The sequence below is a fragment of the Pseudophryne corroboree genome, assembly GCF_028390025.1.
Source record: "Pseudophryne corroboree isolate aPseCor3 chromosome 3 unlocalized genomic scaffold, aPseCor3.hap2 SUPER_3_unloc_4, whole genome shotgun sequence".
NCBI lineage: Eukaryota > Metazoa > Chordata > Amphibia > Anura > Myobatrachidae > Pseudophryne > Pseudophryne corroboree.
The window spans coordinates 2,482,262-2,500,361 of record NW_026967530.1 but is presented as its reverse complement, the minus strand read 5'-3'; the positions used below and the strand labels follow the sequence as shown (position 1 = coordinate 2,500,361).

Genomic DNA, 18,100 nt, shown 5'->3' with positions numbered 1-18,100 from the left:
TCACACTGCATGGTGTATTGAGGCTGCATGTATGAGGCATCTCACACTGCATGGTTTATTGAGGCTAGATGTATGAGGCATCTCACACTGCAAGGTGTATTGAGGCTGGATGTATGAGGCATCTCACACTGTATGGTTTATTGAGGCTGGATGTATGAGGCATCTCACACTGCAAGGTGTATTGAGGCTGTATGTATGAGGCATCTCACACTGCATGGTATATTGAGGCTGCATGTATGAGACATCTCACACTGCATGGTTTATTGAGGCTAGATTTATGAGGCATCTCACACTGCATGGTTTATTGAGGCTATATGTATGAGGCATCTCACACTGCAAGGTGTATTGAGGCTGGATGTTTGAGGCATCTCACACTGCATGGTTTATTGAGGCTAGATGTACGAGGCGTCTCACACTGCAAGGTGTATTGAGGCTGGATGTATGAGGCATCTCACACTGCAATGTGTATTGAGGCTGGATGTATGATGCCTCTTACGCTGTATGACGTATTGAGGCTGAATGTATGAGGCTAGATGTATAAAGGCATCTCACACTGCATGGTATATAAAGGCTGGATGTATGAGGCATCTCACACTGCAATGTGTATTGAGGAAGGATGTATAAGGCATCTCGCGCTTCATGACGTATTGAGGCTAGATGTATGAGGCATCTCGCGCTGCATGGTGTATTGAGGCTGGATGTATGAGGCATCTCACACTGTATGGTTTATTGAGGCTGGATGTATGAGGCATCTCACACTGCAAGGTGTATTGAGGCTGGATGTATGAGGCATCTCACACTGCATGATGTATTGAGGCTGCATGTATGAGGCATCTCACACTGCATGGTTTATTGAGGCTAGATGTATGAGGCATCTCACACTGCAAGGTGTATTGAGGCTGTATGTATGAGGCATCTCACACTGCATGGTGTATTGAGGCTGGATGTATGAGGCATCTCACACTGCATGGTTTATTGAGGCTAGATGTATGAGGCATCTCGCACTGCATGGCGTATTGAGGCTGGATGTTTGAGGATTCTTACACTGCATGGTGTATTGTGGCTGGATATATGAGGCATTTCACACTGTATGGTGTATTGAGGTTGAATGTATGAGGCATCTCACACTGCATGGTTTATTGAGGCTAGATGTATGAGGCATCTCACACTGCAAGGTGTATTGAGGCTGGATGTTTGAGGCATCTCACACTGCATGGTTTATTGAGGCTAGATGTACGAGGCATCTCACACTGCAAGGTGTATTGAGGCTGGATGTATGAGGCATCTCACACTGCAATGTGTATTGAGGCTGGATGTATGAGGCATCTCGCGCTGCATGGTGTATTGAGGCTGGATGTATGAGGCATCTCACACTGCCATGGTGTATTGAGGCTAGATGTATGAGGCATCTCACACTGCAAGGTGTATTGAGGCTGGATGTATGAGGCATCTCACACTGCATGGTGTATTGAGGCTGCATGTATGAGGCATCTCACACTGCATGGTGTATTGAGGTTAGATGTATGAGGAATCTCACACTGCAAGGTGTATTGAGGCTGGATGTATGAGGCATCTCACACTGTATGGTGTATTGAGGCTGGATGTATGAGGCATCTCACACTGCAAGGTGTATTGAGACTGGATGTATGAGGCATCTCACACTGCATGGTGTATTGAGGCTGCATGTATGAGGCATCTCACACTGCATGGTGTATTGAGGTTAGATGTATGAGGAATCTCACACTGCAAGGTGTATTGAGGCTGGATGTATGAGGCATCTCACACTGTATGGTGTATTGAGGCTGGATGTATGAGGCATCTCACACTGCAAGGTGTATTGAAGCTAGATTTATGAGGCCTCTCACACTGCAAGGTGTATTGAGGCTGAATGTATGAGGCATCTCACACTGCAAGGTGTATTGAGGCTGAATGTATGAGGCATCTCACACTGCATGGTGTATTGAGGCTGCATGTATGAGGCATCTCACACTGCATGGTTTATTGAGGCTAGATGTATGAGGCATCTCACACTGCAAGGTGTATTGAGGCTGGATGTATGAGGCATCTCACACTGTATGGTTTATTGAGGCTGGATGTATGAGGCATCTCACACTGCAAGGTGTATTGAGGCTGTATGTATGAGGCATCTCACACTGCATGGTATATTGAGGCTGCATGTATGAGACATCTCACACTGCATGGTTTATTGAGGCTAGATGTATGAGGCATCTCACACTGCATGGTTTATTGAGGCTATATGTATGAGGCATCTCACACTGCAAGGTGTATTGAGGCTGGATGTTTGAGGCATCTCACACTGCATGGTTTATTGAGGCTAGATGTACGAGGCGTCTCACACTGCAAGGTGTATTGAGGCTGGATGTATGAGGCATCTCACACTGCAATGTGTATTGAGGCTGGATGTATGATGCCTCTTACGCTGTATGACGTATTGAGGCTGAATGTATGAGGCTAGATGTATAAAGGCATCTCACACTGCATGGTATATAAAGGCTGGATGTATGAGGCATCTCACACTGCAATGTGTATTGAGGAAGGATGTATAAGGCATCTCGCGCTTCATGACGTATTGAGGCTAGATGTATGAGGCATCTCGCGCTGCATGGTGTATTGAGGCTGGATGTATGAGGCATCTCACACTGTATGGTTTATTGAGGCTGGATGTATGAGGCATCTCACACTGCAAGGTGTATTGAGGCTGGATGTATGAGGCATCTCACACAGCATGGTATATTGAGGCTGCATGCATGAGACATCTCACACTGCATGGTTTATTGAGGCTAGATGTATGAGGCATCTCACACTGCATGGTTTATTGAGGCTAGATGTATGAGGCATCTCACACTGCAAGGTGTATTGAGGCTGGATGTTTGAGGCATCTCACACTGCATGGTTTATTGAGGCTAGATGTACGAGGCATCTCACACTGCAAGGTGTATTGAGGCTGGATGTATGAGGCATCTCACACTGCAATGTGTATTGAGGCTGGATGTATGAGGCATCTCGCGCTGCATGGCGTATTGAGGCTGGATGTATGAGGCATCTCACACTGCCATGGTGTATTGAGGCTAGATGTATGAGGCATCTCACACTGCAAGGTGTATTGAGACTGGATGTATGAGGCATCTCACACTGCATGGTGTATTGAGGCTGCATGTATGAGGCATCTCACACTGCATGGTGTATTGAGGTTAGATGTATGAGGAATCTCACACTGCAAGGTGTATTGAGGCTGGATGTATGAGGCATCTCACACTGTATGGTGTATTGAGGCTGGATGTATGAGGCATCTCACACTGCAAGGTGTATTGAAGCTAGATTTATGAGGCCTCTCACACTGCAAGGTGTATTGAGGCTGAATGTATGAGGCATCTCACACTGCAAGGTGTATTGAGGCTGAATGTATGAGGCATCTCACACTGCATGGTGTATTGAGGCTGCATGTATGAGGCATCTCACACTGCATGGTGTATTGAGGTTAGATGTATGAGGAATCTCACACTGCAAGGTGTATTGAGGCTGGATGTATGAGCCATCTCAGACGGCAAGGTGTATTGAGGCTGGATGTATGAGGCATCTCACACTGTATGGTTTATTGAGGCTGGATGTATGAGGCATCTCACACTGCAAGGTGTATTGAGGCTGTATGTATGAGGCATCTCACACTGCATGGTATATTGAGGCTGCATGTATGAGACATCTCACACTGCATGGTTTATTGAGGCTAGATGTATGAGGCATCTCACACTGCATGGTTTATTGAGGCTATATGTATGAGGCATCTCACACTGCAAGGTGTATTGAGGCTGGATGTTTGAGGCATCTCACACTGCATGGTTTATTGAGGCTAGATGTACGAGGCGTCTCACACGGCAAGGTGTATTGAGGCTGGATGTATGAGGCATCTCACACTGCAATGTGTATTGAGGCTGGATGTATGAGGCATCTCGCGCTGCATGGCGTATTGAGGCTGGATGTATGAGGCATCTCACACTGCCATGGTGTATTGAGGCTGGATGTATGAGGCATCTCACACTGCATGGTGTATTGAGGCTGCATGTATGAGGCATCTCACACTGCATGGTATATTGAGGTTAGGTGTATGAGGAATCTCACACTGCAAGGTGTATTGAGGCTGGATGTATGAGGCATCTCACACTGCATAGTTTATTGAGGCTAGATGTATGAGCAATCTCAGACGGCAAGGTGTATTGAGGCTGGATGTATGAGGCATCTCACACTGTATGGTTTATTGAGGCTGGATGTATGAGGCATCTCACACTGCAAGGTGTATTGAGGCATCTCACACTGCATGGTATATTGAGGCTGCATGTATGAGACATCTCACACTGCATGGTTTATTGAGGCTAGATGTATGAGGCATCTCACACTGCATGGTTTATAAGGCTAGATGTATGAGGCATCTCACACTGCAAGGTGTATTGAGGCTGGATGTTTGAGGTATCTCACACTGCATGGTGTATTGAGGCTAGATGTATGAGGCATCTCACACTGCAAGGTGTATTGAGGCTGGATGTATGAGGCATCTCACACTGCATGGTGTATTGAGGCTGCATGTATGTGGCATCTCACACTGCATGGTGTATTGAGGTTGGATGTATGAGGAATCTCACACTGCAAGGTGTATTGAGGCTGGATGTATGAGGCATCTCACACTGCATGGTGTATTGAGGCTGCATGTATGAGGCATCTCACACTGCATGGTTTATTGAGGCTAGATGTATGAGCCATCTCAGACGGCAAGGTGTATTGAGGCTGGATGTATGAGGCATCTCACACTGTATGGTTTATTGAGGCTGGATGTATGAGGCATCTCACTCTGCATGATATATTGAGGCTGCATGTATGAGACATCTCACACTGCATGGTTTATTGAGGCTATATGTATGAGGCATCTCACACTGCATGGTTTATTGAGGCTAGATGTATGAGGCATCTCACACTGCAAGGTGTATTGAGGCTGGATGTTTGAGGCATCTCACACTGCATGGTTTATTGAGGCTAGATGTACGAGGCATCTCACACTGCAAGGTGTATTGAGGCTGGATGTATGAGGCATCTCACACTGCAATGTGTATTGAGGCTGGATGTATGAGGCATCTCGCGCTGCATGGCGTATAGAGGCTGGATGTATGAGGCATCTCACACTGCCATGGTGTATTGAGGCTAGATGTATGAGGCATCTCACACTGCAAGGTGTATTGAGGCTGGATGTATGAGGCATCTCACACTGCAAGGTGTATTGAGGCTGGATGTATGAGGCATCTCACACTGCATGGTGTATTGAGGCTGCATGTATGAGGCATCTCACACTGCATGGTGTATTGAGGTTAGATGTATGAGGAATCTCACACTGCAAGGTGTATTGAGGCTGCATGTATGAGGCATCTCACACTGCATGGTTTATTGAGGCTAGATGTATGAGCCATCTCAGACGGCAAGGTGTATTGAGGCTGGATGTATGAGGCATCTCACACTGTATGGTTTATTGAGGCTGGATGTATGAGGCATCTCACACTGCAAGGTGTATTGAGGCTGGATGTATGAGGCATCTCACACTGCATGGTATATTGAGGCTGCATGTATGAGACATCTCACACTGCATGGTTTATTGAGGCTGGATGTATGAGCCATCTCACACTGCATGGTATATTGAGGCTGGATGTTTGAGGCATCTCACACTGCATGGTTTATTGAGGCTAGATGTACGAGGCATCTCACACTGCAAGGTGTATTGAGGCTGGATGTATGAGGCATCTCACACTGCAATGTGTATTGAGGCTGGATGTATGAGGCATCTCGCGCTGCATGGCGTATTGAGGCTGGATGTATGAGGCATCTCACACTGCCATGGTGTATTGAGGCTAGATGTATGAGGCATCTCACACTGCAAGGTGTATTGAGGCTGGATGTATGAGGCATCTCACACTGCATGGTGTATTGAGGCTGCATGTATGAGGCATCTCACACTGCATGGTGTATTGAGGTTAGATGTATGAGGAATCTCACACTGCAAGGTGTATTGAGGCTGGATGTATGAGGCATCTCTCACTGTATGGTGTATTGAGGCTGGATGTATGAGGCATCTCACACTGCAAGGTGTATTGAAGCTAGATTTATGAGGCCTCTCACACTGCAAGGTGTATTGATTCTAGATGTATGAGGCATCTCACACTGCAAGGTGTATTGAGGCTGAATGTATGAGGCATCTCACAGTACATGGTGTATTGAGGCTGGATGTTTGAGGATTTTTACACTGCATGTTGTATTGTGGCTGGATGCTTGAGACATTTCACACTGTATGGTGTATTGAGGTTGGATATATGAGGCATCTCACACAGCATGGTGTATTGAGGCTGGATTTATGATGCATCTTACGCTGTATGACGTATTGAGGCTGAATGTATGAGGCTAGATGTATGAGGCATATCACACTGCATGGTGTATAGAGGCTGGATGTATGAGGCATCTCACACTGCATGGTGTATTGAGAGAGGATGTATAAGGAATCTCGTGCTGCATGACGTATTGAGGCTGGATGTATGAGGCATCTCGCGCTGCATGGCGTATTGAGGCTGAATGTATGAGGCATCTCACACTGCCATGGTGCATTGAGGCTGCATACATGAGGCATCACACACTGCATGGTTTATTGAGGCTAGATGTATGAGGCATCTCACACTGCATGGTGTATTGAGGCTGGATGTATGAGGCATCTCACACTGCATGGTGTATTGAGGCTGCATGTATGAGGCATCTCACACTGCATGGTTTATTGAGGCTATATGTATGAGGCATCTCACACTGCAAGGTGTATTGAGGCTGGATGTATGAGGCATCTCACACTGCATGGTGTATTGAGGCTGGATGTATGAGGCATCTCACACTGCAAGGTGTATTGAGGCTGGATGTATGAGGCATCTCACACTGCATGATGTATTGAGGCTGCATGTATGAGGCATCTCACACTGCATGGTTTATTGAGGCTAGATGTATGAGGCATCTCACACTGCAAGGTGTATTGAGGCTGTATGTATGAGGCATCTCACACTGCATGTTGTATTGAGGCTGGATGTATGAGGCATCTCACACTGCATGGTTTATTGAGGCTAGATGTATGAGGCATCTCGCGCTGCATGGGGTATTGAGGCTGGATGTTTGAGGATTCTTACACTGCATGGTGTATTGTGACTGGATATATGAGGCATTTCACACTGTATGGTGTATTGAGGTTGAATGTATGAGGCATCTCACACAGCATGGTGTATTGAGGCTGGATGTATGATGCCTCTTACGCTGTATGATGTATTGAGGCTGAATGTATGAGGCTAGATGTATGAGGCATCTCACACTGCATGGTATATAGAGGCTGGATGTATGAGGCATCTCACACTGCAATGTGTATTGAGGAAGGATGTATAAGGCATCTCGCGCTTCATGACGTATTGAGGCTGGATGTATGAGGCATCACGCGCTGCATGGTGTATTGAGGCTGGATGTATGAGGCTTCTTACACTGCCATGGTGTATTGAGGCTAGATGTATGAAGCATCTCACACTGCAAGGTGTATTGAGGCTGGATGTATGAGGCATCTCACACTGCATGGTGTATTGAGGCTGGATGTATGAGGCATCTCACACTGCGTGGTGTATTGAGGCTGCATGTATGAGGCATCTCACACTGCATGGTTTATTGAGGCTAGATGTATGAGCCATCTCAGACGGCAAGGTGTATTGAGGCTGGATGTATGAGGCATCTCACACTGTATGGTTTATTGAGGCTGGATGTATGAGGCATCTCACACTGCAAGGTGTATTGAGGCTGGATGTATGAGGCATCTCACACTGCATGGTATATTGAGGCTGCATGTATGAGACATCTCACACTGCATGGTTTATTGAGGCTAGATGTATGAGGCATCTCACACTGCATGGTTTATTGAGGCTAGATGTATGAGGCATCTCACACTGCATGGTTTTTTGAGGCTAGATGTACGAGGCATCTCACACTGCAAGGTGTATTTAGGCTGGATGTATGAGGCATCTCACACTGCAAGGTGTATTGAGGCTGGATGTATGAGGCATCTCACACTGCATGGTGTATTGAGGCTGGATGTTTGAGGCATCTCACACTGCATGGTTTATTGAGGCTAGATGTACGAGGCATCTCACACTGCAAGGTGTATTGAGGCTGGATGTATGAGGCATCTCACACTGCAATGTGTATTGAGGCTGGATGTATGAGGCATCTCGCGCTGCATGGCGTATTGAGGCTGGATGTATGAGGCATCTCACACTGCCATGGTGTATTGAGGCTAGATGTATGAGGCATCTCACACTGCAAGGTGTATTGAGGCTGGATGTATGAGGCATCTCACACTGCAAGGTGTATTGAGGCTGGATGTATGAGGCATCTCACACTGCATGGTGTATTGAGGCTGCATGTATGAGGCATCTCACACTGCATGGTTTATTGAGGCTAGATGTATGAGCCATCTCAGACGGCAAGGTGTATTGAGGCTGGATGTATGAGGCATCTCACACTGTATGGTTTATTGAGGCTGGATGTATGAGGCATCTCACACTGCAAGGTGTATTGAGGCTAGATGTATGAGGCATCTCACACTGCATGGTATATTGAGGCTGCATGTATGAGACATCTCACACTGCATGGTTTATTGAGGCTAGATGTATGAGCCATCTCACACTGCATGGTATATTGAGGCTGGATGTTTGAGGCATCTCACACTGCATGGTTTATTGAGGCTAGATGTACGAGGCATCTCACACTGCAAGGTGTATTGAGGCTGGATGTATGAGGCATCTCACACTGCAATGTGTATTGAGGCTGGATGTATGAGGCATCTCGCGCTGCATGGCGTATTGAGGCTGGATGTATGAGGCATCTCACACTGCCATGGTGTATTGAGGCTAGATGTATGAGGCATCTCACACTGCAAGGTGTATTGAGGCTGGATGTATGAGGCATCTCACACTGCATGGTGTATTGAGGCTGCATGTATGAGGCATCTCACACTGCATGGTGTATTGAGGTTAGATGTATGAGGAATCTCACACTGCAAGGTGTATTGAGGCTGGATGTATGAGGCATCTCTCACTGTATGGTGTATTGAGGCTGGATGTATGAGGCATCTCACACTGCAAGGTGTATTGAGGCTGGATGTATGAGGCATCTCACACTGCATGGTATATTGAGGCTGCATGTATGAGACATCTCACACTGCATGGTTTATTGAGGCTAGATGTATGAGCCATCTCACACTGCATGGTATATTGAGGCTGGATGTTTGAGGCATCTCACACTGCATGGTTTATTGAGGCTAGATGTACGAGGCATCTCACACTGCAAGGTGTATTGAGGCTGGATGTATGAGGCATCTCACACTGCAATGTGTATTGAGGCTGGATGTATGAGGCATCTCGCGCTGCATGGCGTATTGAGGCTGGATGTATGAGGCATCTCACACTGCCATGGTGTATTGAGGCTAGATGTATGAGGCATCTCACACTGCAAGGTGTATTGAGGCTGGATGTATGAGGCATCTCACACTGCATGGTGTATTGAGGCTGCATGTATGAGGCATCTCACACTGCATGGTGTATTGAGGTTAGATGTATGAGGAATCTCACACTGCAAGGTGTATTGAGGCTGGATGTATGAGGCATCTCTCACTGTATGGTGTATTGAGGCTGGATGTATGAGGCATCTCACACTGCAAGGTGTATTGAAGCTAGATTTATGAGGCCTCTCACACTGCAAGGTGTATTGATTCTAGATGTATGAGGCATCTCACACTGCAAGGTGTATTGAGGCTGAATGTATGAGGCATCTCACAGTACATGGTGTATTGAGGCTGGATGTTTGAGGATTTTTACACTGCATGTTGTATTGTGGCTGGATGCTTGAGACATTTCACACTGTATGGTGTATTGAGGTTGGATATATGAGGCATCTCACACAGCATGGTGTATTGAGGCTGGATTTATGATGCATCTTACGCTGTATGACGTATTGAGGCTGAATGTATGAGGCTAGATGTATGAGGCATATCACACTGCATGGTGTATAGAGGCTGGATGTATGAGGCATCTCACACTGCATGGTGTATTGAGAGAGGATGTATAAGGAATCTCGTGCTGCATGACGTATTGAGGCTGGATGTATGAGGCATCTCGCGCTGCATGGCGCATTGAGGCTGGATGTATGAGGCATCTCACACTGCCATGGTGCATTGAGGCTGCATACATGAGGCATCTCACACTGCATGGTTTATTGAGGCTAGATGTATGAGGCATCTCACACTGCATGGTGTATTGAGGCTGGATGTATGAGGCATCTCACACTGCATGGTGTATTGAGGCTGCATGTATGAGGCATCTCACACTGCATGGTTTATTGAGGCTAGATGTATGAGGCATCTCACACTGCAAGGTGTATTTAGGCTGGATGTATGAGGCATCTCACACTGCATGGTGTATTGAGGCTGGATGTATGAGGCATCTCACACTGCAAGGTGTATTGAGGCTGGATGTATGAGGCATCTCACACTGCATGATGTATTGAGGCTGCATGTATGAGGCATCTCACTCTGCATGGTTTATTGAGGCTAGATGTATGAGGCATCTCACACTGCAAGGTGTATTGAGGCTGTATGTATGAGGCATCTCACACTGCATGGTGTATTGAGGCTGGATGTATGAGGCATCTCACACTGCATGGTTTATTGAGGCTAGATGTATGAGGCATCTCGCGCTGCATGGCGTATTGAGGCTGGATGTTTGAGGATTCTTACACTGCATGGTGTATTGTGGCTGGATATATGAGGCATTTCACACTGTATGGTGTATTGAGGTTGAATGTATGAGGCATCTCACACAGCATGGTGTATTGAGGCTGGATGTATGATGCCTCTTACGCTGTATGACGTATTGAGGCTGAATGTATGAGGCTAGATGTATGAGGCATCTCACACTGCATGGTATATAGAGGCTGGATGTATGAGGCATCTCACACTGCAATGTGTATTGAGGAAGGATGTATAAGGCATCTCGCGCTTCATGACGTATTGAGGCTGGATGTATGAGGCATCTAGCGCTGCATGGTGTATTGAGGCTAGATGTATGAGGCATCTCACACTGCAAGGTGTATTAAGGCTGGATGTATGAGGCATCTCACACTGCATGGTGTATTGAGGCTGCATGTATGAGGCATCTCACACTGCATGGTTTATTGAGGCTAGATGTATGAGCCATCTCAGATGGCAAGGTGTATTGAGGCTAGATGTATGAGGCATCTCACACTGCATGGTTTATTGAGGCTAGATGTATGAGGCATCTCACACTGCATGGTTTATTGAGGCTAGATGTACGAGGCATCTCACACTGCAAGGTGTATTGAGGCTGGATGTATGAGGCATCTCACACTGCAAGGTGTATTGAGGCTGGATGTATGAGGCATCTCACACTGCATGGTGTATTGAGGCTGGATGTATGAGGCATCTCACACTGCCATGGTGTATTGAGGCTAGATGTATGAGGCATCTCACACGGCAAGGTGTATTGAGGCTGGATGTATGAGGCATCTCACACTGCATGGTGTATTGAGGCTGCATGTATGAGGCATCTCACACTGCATGGTGTATTGAGGTTAGATGTATGAGGAATCTCACACTGCAAGGTGTATTGAGGCTGGATGTATGAGGCATCTCACACTGCATGGTGTATTGAGGCTGCATGTATGTGGCATCTCACACTGCATGGTTTATTGAGGCTAGATGTATGAGCCATCTCAGACGGCAAGGTGTATTGAGGCTGGATGTATGAGGCATCTCACACTGTATGGTTTATTGAGGCTGGATGTATGAGGCATCTCACACTGCAAGGTGTATTGAGGCTGGATGTATGAGGCATCTCACACTGCATGGTATATTGAGGCTGCATGTATGAGACATCTCACACTGCATGGTTTATTGAGGCTAGATGTATGAGGCATCTCACACTGCATGGTTTATTGAGGCTATATGTATGAGGCATCTCACACTGCAAGGTGTATTGAGGCTGGATGTTTGAGGCATCTCACACTGCATGGTTTATTGAGGCTAGATGTACAAGGCATCTCACACTGCAAGGTGTATTGAGGCTGGATGTATGAGGCATCTCACACTTCAATGTGTATTGAGGCTGGATGTAGGAGGCATCTCGCGCTGCATGGCGTATTGAGGCTGGATGTATGAGGCATCTCACACTGCCATGGTGTATTGAGGCTAGATGTATGAGGCATCTCACACTGCAAGGTGTATTGAGGCTGGATGTATGAGGCATCTCCCACTGCATTGTTTATTGAGGCTGCATGTATGAGGCATCTCACACTGCATGGTTTATTGAGGCTAGATGTATGAGGCATCTCACACTGCATGGTTTATTGAGGCTAGATGTATGAGGCATCTCACACTGCAAGGTGTATTGAGGCTGGATTTATGAGGCATCTCACGCTGCATGATGTATTGATGGTGGATGTATGAGGCATCTTACGCTGTATGACATATTGAGGCTGAATGTATGAGGCATCTCACACTGCATGGCATATTGAGTCTAGATGTATGAGGCATCTCAAACTGCAAGGTGTATTGAGACTGGATGCATGAGGCATCTTACACTGCATGGATTATTGAGGCATCTCACACTGTAAGGTGTTTTGAGGCTGTATTTATGAGGCATCTCACAATACATGGTGTTTTGAGGCTGGATGTATGAGGCATCTCACACTGCAAGGTGTATTGAGGCTAGATGTATGAGGCATCTCACACTGCATGGTGTATTGAGGCATCTCACACTGCATGGTGCATTGAGGCATCTCACACTGCATGGTGCATTGAGGCATCTCACACTGCATGGTGTATTGAGGCATCTCACACTGCATGGTGTATTGAGGCTGGATGTATGAGGCATCTCACACTGCCAGGTGTATTGAGGCTGGATGTATGAGGCATCTCACACTGCGAGGTGTATTGAGGCTAGATGTATGAGGCATCTTACACTGCAAGGTGTATTGAGGCTAGATGTATGAGGCATATCACACTGCATGGTGTATTGAGGCTGGATATATGAGGCATCTCACGCTGCATGATGTATTGAGGGTGGATGTATGAGGCATCTTACGCTGTATGACGTATTGAGGCTGAATGTATGAGGCATCTCACATTGCATGGCGTATTGAGGCTGGATGTATGAGGCATCTCACACTGCATGGTTTATTGAGGCTAGATGTATATGGCATCCCACACTGCAAAGTGTATTGAGGCTGGATGTATGAGGCATCTTACACTGCAAGGTGTATTGAGGCTAGATGTATGAGGCATCTCACACTGCATGGTGTATTGAGGCTGGATGTATGAGGCATCTCACACTGCATGGTGTATTGATAGATGTATGAGGCATCTCACGCTGCATGGTGCCTCATGTACCTCACTTGTGTACAATTCTGGTTATATTACTCCAGTCCTCCTCCTCAGTATCACAATGTACTTATCTCCACCATTGGATCCTTTACAGCCAGTAGTTAGTACACCTGAGTAAAAGCAGGAGGTAAGTGTAACATGTGCGCTGTCAGGGTCCCCACCTGGGGAGCACATACACACTCCACACAGACAGGGGGTCTGTACACATCATACACACACAGGACAGCAGCAGGAGGGGGCCGGCGCCATGTTGCTGACTCCCTATGGGCGCCGCCATGTTGCCTGTGTGAGCGGCAGATAATAATGTAGACAGTGCCCGGCGGGGACTGTGCTGCGGCGTATGGGAGGGAGAGTGGGCGGGGCAGCGAGCTATGGGCGGGAGACTGAGAATGAGTGACGGGTACGTTCGACTAGTGGCGGGAGACAGGGGCGGGGCTAGCTGAGTGACGAGCCACTGCTGCCTATGGGCGGCATAGTGGGCGGGGCTGCGGCCTATGGAATGAAAAGTGTCCGGGTCTGAGTGACGGGAGCTGCAGCCTATGAACGGTAGAATGGGCGGGGCTACATGATGAGTGATAGGAATCTACGGCCTATGGCGAGAGAGTGGGTTCGTGTTTGCTGAGTTACTGCGGCTGTCCCTACCCATAATCCCATGCGCTATACAGACGGTGTCCCGGAAATACTGTCCTGCCCACTTCCGGTACACAGCTCCGCCCCCGGTCACATCTGCTGCCACCTCCTCCTCCTCCAGGTAATGCCCCCCCTCCCCCTCACCATCTGCCCCCCACTCTTGACTGCCCCCCCTCACCTGCTGCCCCCTGCCTTCCTCCCATACCCCCCTCCCCTGCCGCCCCCTGCCTGCCTCCCATACCCCCCCTCACCTGCTGCCCCCTGCCTCCCTTCATACTCCCTCCCCTGCTGCCCCCTGCCTGCCTCCCCTCCCCTGCTGCCCCCTGCCTCCCTCCATACCCCCTCCCCTGCTGCCCCCTGCCTGCCTCCCATACCCCCCTCCCCTGCCGCCCCCTGCCTGCCTCCCATACCCCCTCCCCTGCTGCCACCTGCCTGTCACCCATGGTCCCCCCTCTGCTGCCCCCTGCCTGCCTCCCTTACCCCCCTCCTCCGCTGCCCCTGCCTGCCTCACATACCCCCCGTTCACTGCTGCCTCCTGCCTGCCTCCCATACGCCCCCTTCCCTGCTGCCCCCTGCCTGCCTACCATACCCCCCTCACCTGCTGCCCCCTGCCAGCCTCTCATACCCACCTCCCCTGATGCCCCCTGCCTGCTTCCCATACCACCCTCACCTGCTTCCTCCTGCCTGCCTCCCATACACCCCTCCCCTGCTGCCCCCTACCTGTCACCCATAGTCCCCCCTCTGCTGCCCCCTGCCTGCCTCCCATACCCCGCTCCCCTGCTGCCCCCTGCCTGTCACCCATACCCCCCTCCCCTGCTGCCCCCTGCCTGCCTCCCATACCCCCCTCCCCTGCTGCCCCCTGCCTTCCTCCCAAACCCTTCTCCCCTGCTGCCCCCTGCCTGCCTCCCAAGCCCCCCCTTCACTGCTGCTCCCTGCCTGCTTCCCATACCTCCCTACCCTGCTGGCCCCTGTCTGCCTCCCATACCCCCCTCCCCTGATGCCCCCTGCCTGTCACCCAAAGTCCCCCCCTGCTGCCCCCTGCCTGCCTCCCATACCCCCCTCCCCTGCTGCCCCCTGCCTCCCATACCCCCTCCCCTGCTGCCCTGTGCCTGTCACCCATAGTCCCCCTCTCTGCTGCCCCCTGCCTGCCTCCCATACCCCCCTACCCTGCTCCCCCCTGCCTGCCTCACATACCCCCTCCCCTGCTGCCTCCTGCCTGTCACCCATGGTCCCCCCTCTGCTGCCCCCTGCCAGCCTCCCATACCCCCCTCCTGCCTGCCTCACATACCCCCCCTTCCCTTCTGCCCCCTGCCTGCCTCCCATACCCCCCTTCCCTGCTGCCCCCTGACTGCCTCCAAAACTCCCCCTTCACTGCTGCCCCCTGCCTGCCTCCCATACCCCCCTTCCCTGCTGCCCCCTGACTGCCTCCAAAACTCCCCCTTCACTGCTGCCCCCTGCCTGCCTCCCATACGCCCCCTTCCCTGCTGCCCCCTGCCTGCCTACCATACACCCCTCACCTGCTGCCCCCTGCCTGCCCCCCATACCCCCCTCCCCTGCTGCCCCCTGCCTTCCTCCCATACCCCCCTCCCCTGCTGCCCCCTCCCCTTTCTCCCATACTTCCCACCCCTGCTGCCCCCTGTCTGTCACCCATAGTCCCCCCCCCCTCTGCTGCCCCCTGCCTGCCTCCCATACCCTGCTCCCCTGCTGCCCCCTGCCTGCCTCCCATACCCCCCTCCCCTGCTGCCTCCTGCCTGCCTCCCATACCCCCTTCCCCTTCTGCCCCCTGCCTGCCTCCCATACGCCACCATCCCTGCTGCCCCCTGCCTTCCTCCCATACCCCCCCTCACCTGCTGCCCCCTGCCTCCCTCCATACCCCCTCCCCTGCTGCCCCCTGCCTGCCTCCCATACCCCCCTCCCCTGCTGCCCCCTGCCTGCCTCCATACCCCCTCCATTGCTGCCCCCTGCCTGCCTCCCATACTTTCCCCCCCTGCCTGCCTCCCATACCTCTCCTTCCCTGCTGCCCCCTGCCTGCCTCCCATACCCCCCTCCCCTGCTGCCCCCTGCCTTCCTCCCATACCCCCCTCCCCTGCCGCCCCCTGCCTGCCACCCATACCCCCCTCCCCTGCCGCCCCCTGCCTGCCTCCCATACCCCCCCTCACCTGCTGCCCCCTGCCTCCCTCCATACCCCCTCCCCTGCTGCCCCCTGCCTGCCTCCCATACCCCCCTCCCCTGCTGCCCCTGCCTCCCTCCATACCCCCTCCCCTGCTGCCCCCTGCCTGCCTCCCATACCCCCCTCCCCTGCTGCCCCCTGCCTGCCTCACATACCGCCTCCCCTGCTGCCCCCTGCCTGTCACCCATAGTCCCCCCCCCTCTGCTGCCCCCTGCCTGCCTCCCATACCCTGCTCCCCTGCTGCCCCCTGCCTGCCTCCCATACGCCACCTACCCTGCTGCCCCCTGCCTTCCTCCCATACCCCCCCTCACCTGCTGCCCCCTGCCTGCTTCCCATACCACCCTCCCCTGCTGCCCCCTGCCTGCCTCCCATACCCCCCTTCCCTGCTGCCCCCTGCCTGCCTCCATACCCCCTCCATTGCTGCCCCCTGCCTGCCTCCCATACCCCCCTCCCCTGCCTGCCCCCTGCCTGCCACCCATACCTCTCCTTCCCTGCTGCCCCCTGCCTGCCTCACATACCCCCTCCCCTGCTGCCCCCTGCCTTCCTCCCATACCCCCCTCCCCTGCCGCCCCTGCCTGCCTCCCATACCCCCCTCACCTGCTGCCCCCTGCCTCCCTCCATACCCCCTCCCCTGCTGCCCCCTGCCTGCCTCCCATACCCCCCTCCCCTGCTGCCCCCTGCCTCCTTCCATACCCCCTCCCCTGCCTGCCTCCCATAGCCCCCTCCCCTGCCGCCCCCTGCCTGTCTCACATACCCCCTCCCCTGCCTGTCACCCATGGTCCCCGCTCTGCTGTCCCCTGCCTGCCTCCCATACCCACCTCCTCTGCTGCCCCTGCCTGCCTCACATACCCCCCCTTCCCTGCTGCCCCCTGTCTGCCTCCCATACCCCCCTACCCTGCTGCCCCCTGACTGCCTCCAAAACTCCCCCTTCACTGCTGCCTCCTGCCTGCCTCCCATACGCCCCCTTCCCCGCTGCCCCCTGCCTGCCTACCATACCCCCTCACCTGCTGCCCCCTGCCTGCCTCTCATACCCACCTCCCCTGATGCCCCCTGCCTGCTTCCCATACCACCCTCACCTGCTTCCTCCTGCCTGCCTCCCATACACCCCTCCCCTGCTGCCCCCTACCTGTCACCCATAGTCCCCCATCTGCTGCCCCCTGCCTGCCTCCCATACCCCGCTCCCCTGCTGCCCCCTGCCTGTCACCCATACCCTCCTCCCCTGCTGCCCCCTGCCTGCCTCCCATACACCACCTACCCTGCTGCCCCCTGCCTTCCTCCCATACCCCCCTCACCTGCTGCCCCCTGCCTACTTCCCATACCACCCTCCCCTGCTGCCCCCTGCCTGCCTCCCATACCCCCCTCCCCTGCTGCCCCCTGCCTGCCTCCATACCCCCTCCATTGCTGCCCCCTGCCTGCCTCCCATACCCCCCTCCCCTGCCGCCCCCTGCCTGCCTCCCATACCCCCCTCCCCTGCCGCCCCTGCCTGCCTCCCATACCCCCCTCACCTGATGCCCCCTCCCTCCATACCCCCTCCCCTGCTGCCCCCTGCCTGCCTCCCATACCCCCCTCCCCTGCTGCCCCTGCCTGCCTCCCATACCCCCCTCCCTTGCTGCCCCCTGCCTCCCTCCATACCCCCTCCCCTGCTGCCCCCTGCCTGCCTCCCATACCCCCCTCCCCTGCCGCCCCCTGCCTGCCTCACATACCCCCTCCCCTGCTGCCCCCTGCCTGTCACCCATGGTCCCCCCTCTGCTGCCCCCTGCCTGCCTCCCATACCCCCCTCC

At 52.2% G+C, this 18,100-nt stretch overlaps 1 protein-coding gene across 3 annotated transcripts in view; it reads left to right on the top strand.

Moving 5' to 3' along the window:
• LOC134984188 (zinc finger protein 585A-like) overlaps positions 1 to 18,100 on the top strand; it is a 199,702-nt gene that overhangs the window by 117,812 nt on the left and 63,790 nt on the right. The window contains exon 1 of one of the 3 annotated variants that reach the window (XM_063949814.1): positions 14,030 to 14,270. The exons of 1 other annotated variant lie outside the window; for it this stretch is intronic. In XM_063949814.1, coding sequence (XP_063805884.1) covers positions 14,172 to 14,270 — 99 coding nt within the window. In that variant the 5' untranslated portion in view covers positions 14,030 to 14,171. Of the gene's footprint in view, positions 1 to 14,029; positions 14,271 to 18,100 lie in introns of those variants that run through there. One more of the 3 variants, XM_063949813.1, reaches the window with a different exon arrangement.